Here is an 8,831-nt window from a genome sequence, read left to right on the forward strand (position 1 = left end):
GGGAAAATATTCAAAAAAATTGTTCAAAAGTATATAAGTTATCGTATTTTCGAGGTGCTAGTTATTACATGTTAGTATATAATAAGTTACTATCAAATTTTTAAAAAAGTAAACACGAACATTAACGCAAACACAAATGTTATATATAAACACAGAAACATAATTAAGTTTTTCGTTTATAATCTAAAGCAATCATACATACTAAATGGGGGAATAATATTTATTTGTGAAGCCAACACAAAAATTACGGATAACACGAAAATAAATACGTACAAAGCTAAACGCCAATATTAAGAGGGAAAAAAAACACAGTTAGTATTTTAAACGCAAACACATTCAAATGTATCTTAATTCTTGACGTTTAACTCTGATAGTCTGATACATACGCAAACAAATAAATGCAAAACTACTACTTAATTAGAATAGTGCAAAATGTAAAATCTGAACGGATAACACTTATAAATGTACGACGCTGACTTACTAAATATTTCTCAAAACAAGGAAAAAATAAACTGCCAAAGTCAAGTGTTATGACAACAGTAAGCGATATTTCTAAAACTAGGCACAAACGGTAAGTGCAAACGCAAAACTATATTTTGTATTATTTTCATTCAAAAATAAGAAAAGCAAAACGAAAAATACAAATACGCTCCATAAAGACAAGTTTGGAAGTGGTTAGAAGTTTAAGATTGTTTATACTTTTTAATCTTAATTTTCACGAACAGGATTGTTTATTTTTTTTTGTTAAAGAAACTGGATTGTTTATTTATACGTCAACAATAACAAAATAATGAAAAATGAGTTTTCCGTTTATGAAGTTATAAACGTGAAGCTATAACCTAACCTGCTCCACTACGAGAAGTCGAGAACGCTACTGCCAAGTGTCGTCGGATTGCAGAAGTACTTTGTTAAGTAATATCTGACTTAATCTTATAATCAAAAACTATTGCAGAGCTGATTAAGCACATATATATTGCACCATCTTCTTCTACGCATTATCTTATTGAAAGAGTTACAATAGATGCTTAGACAGAACCGTGCCAAGATATTTTGATGCCATAGAAATGTTACAACAGAATTACAATACAACCTATTTGCTGTGAGTAGGCAGTAGGCACGGCTCTAGCATAAACATTAAATATATCTTATATTATACTATTCGTTATATATTATAAATCATATTTTTCGCCTATGCTCTGCTTAAAGAAAAGTTAGATACAATCATATCGGTATATGTAACTGAACTTTTAATATTTAATCATTGTTGCGAATTTATTAATTCGATCAAGTATTACACAAATTGAAGACCCTGATTAAAATTTAGCTTTAGAATTTTGCGAGTTAACTTTATTTCCCACCAATCGAACCCAATCTTTTTGACGCCTCACTTATAATCTTAACCGTCGACGAATTGTCACGAAGTAAAATGGCTGACGGATCGTCAGAGTTGCTCATGCCGTTGCTAATAAGGTCCCAAAACAAAGCTCCCGCGCCCGAACCGCCTTTTCGCGCAGACACGTAAAAGATGTTATACGTTGCGGTGAACACGGCGTCTCTATTAGCTAGAGTGTAGCGTGGTGTGTCCGTTCCTACCCCGAATTCTGCTAGAATTAAAGGTTTTTTAAGAATGTTCTGCGCATCGTCGATGTGGCCTTGGATCCATTTCCGTGAGAAATCCAATCGAGACTTCTGATTCAACTTTTGAAACCTGCGCAAATCCAAAAAGCTTGAAATGGTACTCGATTTGTAAACCCTAATAATATTTTCATTCTTTTAAATAGCAAATCAATGTTAAAAAAAAAGTATTTTTAGCTCTGACATACGCTTAGGATAGATGAATATATATAGTTTTACATACTGATATAGTGATATGGATATTTAAAAAAAAACGTTTAAATTGCAAATTTTCAAAATAAAAACTGGAAAAATCCGAATTATTGCATGAATGGATATAAAAGCAAATTTGTTTTTCTCTAGGTTGATTTGTTAAACAAGAACAAAAAAAAAAGAGCATGAATAATAGATTTCTGAAAGATTGTTTTGTCTAAATAAATGTACAGTATAAAACTTAGTATGGGCACTGTTGCATACCATAAGTCAGCGGCACAGTGAGCCGATGCGAAATCAATGGCATCGATATTATGATTAGCTATGAAATCAGCTCCAACTATGTTGGCTGCAGGCGGATTTAAAAAAGTCTTTCTTTGAGGAGATGAGTCACCATAGAAACCTTCATGACCAGTGGAGAGGAGATGGTTTGGATCAAGTGATTTTACATAAGGAGCCATTTCATTAATCCAAGCCATAAGGGTTTTTCCACTTGGATCTGATTTGCATTGTGGCTCGTTCATAAGCTGCCAAGCCATAATGGCTGGTTCATCTTTGTATGCAACTTTAGTAAATGTATTCACTCTGTTCATCATAGTCTACACAAAAAGAGAGATAAAGATATCATAGGTTATTATTATAAATTTTGCCCAAAAAAAAAAAAGGTTATTATTATAAACTATGGTGTAAAAAATATTTTGTTACGAATCTGAAGAGATTAAAGTTTGGTTAATATGTATTTTTTTACCTTGACGTGGTTCATGTAGAACTGTTTAGTAAGTGAGTTTGTGTAGAAATCGTCATCTGAAGATACCTTCTCGCCTTTACTTTGAGCCCAAGCCACGTATTGTTTCCTCCCTCCGTAGTCACTCCAGTTATTGACAAGGGGGATTATCAATTTTATACCGAGTCTTTTTGCTTCGGCTATCACAAAATCCAAACCCTTTCAACAATGAAAACAAAAACTAATTAATTAACAAAAGACTAACAAATATTTAGGTTGAAAAGGCTTCACACTAACCTGAAACGTTTTTTCATCGTATATACCAGGGGAAGTTTGGAGAGCGCGGTATATGGCGCCATCGTGGAATCCCCAGGTGCGGGCGATGGTCAAACCGTGACTAATCGCGTCTTGAAACGCATGAGTGATCTTATATCTTGCGGTCGGATCGGTGGCTTCATACGTGAGCCAGTAGGCATTGAACCCATTGGCGTAAAATGGTTTCCCGTTGAGAATAAATTGGACGCCTTTCCTAGTAACGAACCCATTATTAGACGCTGCTTCCACTCCTAGACGATCATTATAGTTTTGTGCGATCACAATCGCTAAAAACACTAGATAACACAAATACTTCATATTGTTTTTTCTAGCTACTTTGTTTTTGTGCTCTATTATTGTCTTCATGACTAGTATACGTAGTTATATATAGAGAGTATAACCTGAAACAGAATCTAACTGTTTTTAAATAATGAAAACAAAATCTGCAAAGAAGAAATAAAATAGTAAATGGTAACCAAAAAATTATATCTTTTATAATATATTAAATATTAAATAAAGTAAATTTCAATGATAATACTAACACTACTTTTAATCTATATATAATAATTTTTACATTTGATTTTAGAAGAAAATTTGTAAATTAAATTTTAGATATATCATATTAAATATTAATAATTAATATTAACCTACAATAAATTTTAAGAGTAATTTAAAATAGTTTTAGCTTTTATTTATGATATAAACTTGAGTCTCTTAAATTTATATTACAATTCATATAGTTTTGAAATAGAGCATTAAGATTAGTTTAACATAAAATTATATCAAAAATATTTTTTCTGACAATATATTCTGAAAATATGAAAATTATTATATTACAAAAATGAAATATTATTAATTAACATATTTTGTTTATTTTAAAATAAAAAATAAATTTTAATATTTGTTCTTTTTTTTTGTTCCATTTGTTCCTCATCAATTTTGGAGAGCAACATTTTTGTTTAATTGTTCATTATCTTTTGAAGAATGTAGATGACGTGGAGGAAAAAATATTACTTTCAAATGGTAAAAAATTTGTGGAATAAAGAATATTATCATATTACTTCACCTTCTTTTCCTAAATTGTGGTTACCAATTGAATACCAACTACAATGCATGAACATTCACTAATTCGTGGATTACATAACAAAATTATACACGTGACAACTGTAATATACAAGAAATCGTCAATAAACAATAATTCTTACATATATTTATCAAAAATAGTAACAATAATTTTTTATTATTATTATGATTTCTTACCTTATCATTAAATTTAAAATAGTAAGTTATTTTGTATGTTGACTGTGATCAACAACATACTGATTGTGATTATCTTCCTAATCAGTATTGACGTAACAATTGGGCCAACACTTTTATTCTTATAATCACTTTCTTTGTTCTTTTCTCCTTGATATCAGTCAGCAAAGTAGGTAAAAATCATGTTTTTTTCATATATGACATGAGTTGAATTTTCAATTTTCAGTGGCAGTTCATTCCAATTATGCTCATTTTAATGATTCTTTTCTATAAACGAAAAGTAGTCTTTGAGTTTTATTATATTTCAATTATATTAGGATTTTCTCGCATAGTTTAAATTTCCATTTCCTATAATACATTATATAAAAAATATTAGGTGGACATCATACTATAACTCAAATTTGGTTAGCATTCCAGAATTTACACATAAAATTCTGAAATTTTAATCTTATAATCCTTTTGTAAAAACAATTTCATCTGTCAAAATTTAGCAGCTATTCATAAAACTCTGAATTTATTTTAAAAATCCTAAAATAATAAAATATTTCTAGCTATAATTAAATTTTGATATATATGGGTCACTACGATAACGTTACTTAATAAAAAGCTGGGAGACCCAACAAGGCCCATATATATGGGTCACTACGAGAACGTTACTTATTTCTAGCTATAATTAAACTTTGATATATAAGGCCCATATATTGCCACTGCCAAGTAGAGAGAGAGAATGAAGCAGTCCGTACTCCGTAGGGCGTTTGATTAAGTGGTTGTGGAAGTTCCCACTGACTGAATGCAAACACGAGAAGAGCCGTTGAATTAAACGTTCGCTCGTTCCCATTTATATTTCGAAATACTATCTTAAAAAAAAAAAAAAATCACAATCAAAATAAGGGTAATAAACAGTAAAAAAAAAAATCCGATCATCATGAATTACTCGCTTTTTATTTTTGTTGTCATTATTTTTTTTAATAAGAAATCATTGGATCCTAGTTGCTCCGTATTTCTTCTGTTTTCTATAACTGACAATTGTTGGTTGGGTTACCGTTTTTAAATAAATGATCATTTTATTATACATCATATAATTATAATATCATTTTAACCACACAAAAAAAAAAACATTTTGGATCTTAGATCCACAAACGACTTCTCGGAACGAAGACCATATCCGGTTAATTAAATCCATTATCCGTTGTCGGTAATAAAACTCCTAATCTTTTTTTCATTACAACAATTTTTTTTTTGGGAAGAAAACGTAAAAAAATCAGTAAAGATTTGTCTGATTTCAAGAAAACCCATCACACTAAATTCACCAGCTCAAGAATATGTGTAAATTAATCACATTAGTTTGCACACACAAAAACAATTATGTAACCAACCAACAAAAAACCAAGCCCACTTGAGAGAGCATATTTAAGAAAAATCACCAATCATGCATGTCCTTAATTATGTGATGGAAACTATACCACGTCCTCGTCCCGGCGGGAAACAGCCATCGGCGACGGTTGCTCAACGAGTAGCGATTGTCTGCAAGTAGGGCAAGAGGAACGCGAGACCAGCCAAGTATCTATGCACCTCACGTGGAAGCCATGGTTACATTTAGGCAAAACCCTAACTTTCTCTCCATCCACGAAATCTCCTAGACATATCAAACACTCCGTAGCTTTCATGTCAATGTTCCCTGATCCGTACAATCCAACAGGGATTTGCTCTAACGCCCGTTTCTTGATCCCCGTTGTAGCTGCTAAACGTCCCGAGTTTGCGTTTGCGTTTGAAGCGTTTGCGACTTGATCATCCGAAGTGAGTCTCCGAGTGATGCGTAGCACACATCGCAAGGCAGAGTTGAGGCTTAGAGCACAGATTAAAGCGCAGAGTAAAGCAGCTAAAATGATGACCATGTTAGTGTCGAAGTAGGTGTCGTTTAACCCTCCTCTGGTTTTAGGGGTTGCATCGGCGGGTGCGTTTGCTTGCGGCTCAAGTAGCAACCGACCCATCTTTGAGGTTCGCTCGAGAAACAGAGGAGAGAAAGAAAAAAAAAACTTGATTACTTCACCTTCAAGACTCGTGTTGTTACATAAATCGGATGACGAACGAGATGGAGAAGTGGGATTTAATATCCCTCATGATCTCAAGAATCCACACCGAGTTTTCTCTTCACTCTCTTTATTTCGTCTCAAAGCTTTGATATTAATTTTGTTCGATCTGAAATCAAATCTTTCTGATTTGTTGCTTCCTCGTGACTTGTAAAGATGAGGGGAGGCAGAAATATTTATATCAAGTTGTGATAAAAGAAGTCATAAATAGATTTATGGGCGACTCTCTTCAGAGAGTTATAGAGAGATGATGATGTGGTTGGTCCTAAATTTTAAACTCTATAATTTGTTAGTATTATTTATATATGTAGCAAGTGAATGGTCACTATTAATTTTGTTTGTATTCTTTAAGGTCAATTTTTATTCACTCCACTAACCAATGTAATTTTTCTTGTCGTCCTATCGAGAATCAGTGGTTTACATGTTAATAGAAGCAAAATCCAAATATAAAACCATATGTTGAAATCATGGTCATTTGAAAAACATGCGCTTGTATAATTAAGATCCCTAGATTAGTATGAATCTTGTTTTCCAGTTTCTGCTATACAAATTAGAGCATGTATTGAACCACTATATATCTTATACCGTAATTGTATATCCTAAAAGTAATTTTGATTCTATTTGTGGGGATGCCATTCTTTGTTGTGTCTGTGTGTATTATTAATTTGGATAAATACTGAAAAGATAGAGCAAATAAGAAGAAGACAAATAAGAAAACGATTAGTTTAGTAGATATATCATAATTGACAACTAACAAACTCATTAATACTAGTGGTTTTAAGAACTTTGGAATCAAGCTAAAAGGAATTAATTCTCAAATAAGAAAAAACCGACAAATGAGATTGGATGTAGAAAAGCAATATTGGATTATATAAAACTGTATAGTTGGGGTATCATATTCCCAACTAATTAATCATGACGAATATAATTAACTTATCATAGATTTATTCCATGGTTTTGGTTTTCTTATTATGGGGTAGACACACATCGTTAATAACCTATTTGGATTTGTGTAGTTGGACAAGGTCAGTAGATTTTCCATTAGTTTGGTCGTTGCCAATTTCATATAATGGTTATGTAAAAATTCGAAGATGAACATTTGTGTGTATATATGTGGTTGGTTCACGAATTGAATGGTCCATACGAAATTCATGTGTCACTTACGGGTCCACAAGTATAAGAAGAAGTCCAATACAACAAACACACTATATTTAATTAATGACGAAATACAAATGATGAAATTAAATAGAATTACGAGTTCACGCAAAGGTCACAACACTTGTCTCTCTTTAGCTGCAATAGTTCCAATAGTTGATAACAAACACTCCAACGTGTGAGACCATATATATCAACCCCCATACACGAGTCTATTGTGTGTATTTACTATGTCTATATACCAGATTCAAATACTTTGGTTAGAAGTTGTTACAGGTCTCGTCACGTATTCAGAAAATTTAAGGTACTTGTATTTAATTCGTATCTGTACAGATAAGCTACTCTACTATAATGTCAAATTCATAACATCAATCTATATATGTCTAATTCGAGTAGTTTAAGATATTATATAGTTATTATTTGAATTTAGTTGGTGACCATTTCATACTAGATCTAATGATATAAATTACTGAAGCATGTCCACCTACAAAAGTGTGTGACATTAACACATATTCTTCTAATCAATATAAAATATAGTAGGTGGTCATTTGAGATGGGAGACTGTTTGTATTATTATTCTAGAATATCCATTTTTATTATATTATACATACAATGAAATTGATAGTAGTTGAAACTTTGAAAGAGATCATGAGATATATAAGAATAGTATTCGTAGGAATACGTAATAGAGCGCTCATGGAATTGATTACCTACTGATCATTCGTATACTAGTCATCATTACTTGTGTTGAGTTTTGACGTCAGACTTGCAGCATTAACTAGTGCAATTAAAACTGTGCTAGTGACATTCTTCTATTGATAATTTCGTATGACCAAAAGCTTATGTGACGTGAACAAGTAACAACTGACCTAGCAATACTGGGCTCATATGGGCCTTTAACCTTGGGCTGGTACCTCCATCCGTCTGAATGTCACAGAGAATATTGTTAAACGCCACGGCGTCGTTTCAGGCACCTCTACAAAAGCCTTTTTATCAGTTGTGTTCTAGACAAAGCCAAGAGTTAAGGTGAACGAAGAATCTTATATTCATTCTGGGTATGGCGTTTAGTTATACTACACATGGTGAATAACAAGAAAACACAACTAATGAGTGAACAGCTAAACAAAAAAAACAAGTAAAACACATTCTCAGTATCACCAAAGTTAAGCTCATGAATCTTTATCCTTGGATAAGCTCCACGAGAGTCTGCTTATAACATTTTCGTCCACTATTTTGTAGTGGTGAGACAACCGCCTGTGTATCGACCCGCAACACTTGTCTACTTTGCTTTGGTATTTACTGTACAAAGCCGGTATTGTTACAGATAGGATGGTCCCTGTTCACACCAAGAAATAATAAACTTTCATATAAGACTTTTGGTTCACTGCGTTTAAAACAGCAATGTCTACGGGAACTAAAACGAGAGATTAAAAGCTAATGAATTAATGGGGGGGGGGGGGGGG

General features: G+C 32.4%; 3 protein-coding genes across 3 annotated transcripts in view; all 3 read right to left on the reverse strand.

The window, feature by feature from the left end:
• On the reverse strand, positions 1,201 to 3,242 carry LOC104768304 (putative mannan endo-1,4-beta-mannosidase 4). Its single transcript, XM_010492276.2, has 4 exons — positions 2,849 to 3,242; positions 2,576 to 2,770; positions 2,092 to 2,426; positions 1,201 to 1,708 (listed from the first exon to the last, which is right to left on the reverse strand). Exons 1-4 carry the CDS (start codon positions 3,230 to 3,232, stop codon positions 1,348 to 1,350), a joined length of 1,275 nt encoding a protein of 424 aa, XP_010490578.2. The 5' UTR covers positions 3,233 to 3,242; the 3' UTR covers positions 1,201 to 1,347.
• Positions 5,385 to 6,475, reverse strand: LOC104768239 (RING-H2 finger protein ATL72). The gene has a single exon (XM_010492171.2). It carries the CDS (start codon positions 6,112 to 6,114, stop codon positions 5,581 to 5,583), a length of 534 nt encoding a protein of 177 aa, XP_010490473.1. The 5' UTR covers positions 6,115 to 6,475; the 3' UTR covers positions 5,385 to 5,580.
• The window catches only part of LOC104768168 (reticulon-like protein B16), a 2,400-nt gene continuing 1,958 nt past the window's right edge, over positions 8,390 to 8,831 (reverse strand). The window contains exon 5 of the mRNA XM_010492115.2: positions 8,390 to 8,704. Coding sequence (XP_010490417.1) covers positions 8,538 to 8,704 — 167 coding nt within the window. The 3' untranslated portion in view covers positions 8,390 to 8,537. The remainder of the gene's footprint in view (positions 8,705 to 8,831) is intronic.

The sequence above is a fragment of the Camelina sativa genome, chromosome 1 (assembly GCF_000633955.1).
Source record: "Camelina sativa cultivar DH55 chromosome 1, Cs, whole genome shotgun sequence".
NCBI lineage: Eukaryota > Viridiplantae > Streptophyta > Magnoliopsida > Brassicales > Brassicaceae > Camelina > Camelina sativa.

Bases quoted from the DNA above. Each gene is read 5' to 3' on its own strand.
- LOC104768304 (XM_010492276.2), bottom strand. From the start codon at position 3,232: ATGAAGACAATAATAGAGCACAAAAACAAAGTAGCTAGAAAAAACAAT. The intron at 2,771-2,848 runs GTTAGTGTGAAG...CATTGTTGAAAG, and splicing joins ACGATGAAAAAACGTTTCAG to GGTTTGGATTTTGTGATAGC. The intron at 1,709-2,091 runs GTATGCAACAGT...GGATTTGCGCAG, and splicing joins CACTGTGCCGCTGACTTATG to GTTTCAAAAGTTGAATCAGA.
- LOC104768239 (XM_010492171.2), bottom strand. From the start codon at position 6,114: ATGGGTCGGTTGCTACTTGAGCCGCAAGCAAACGCACCCGCCGATGCA.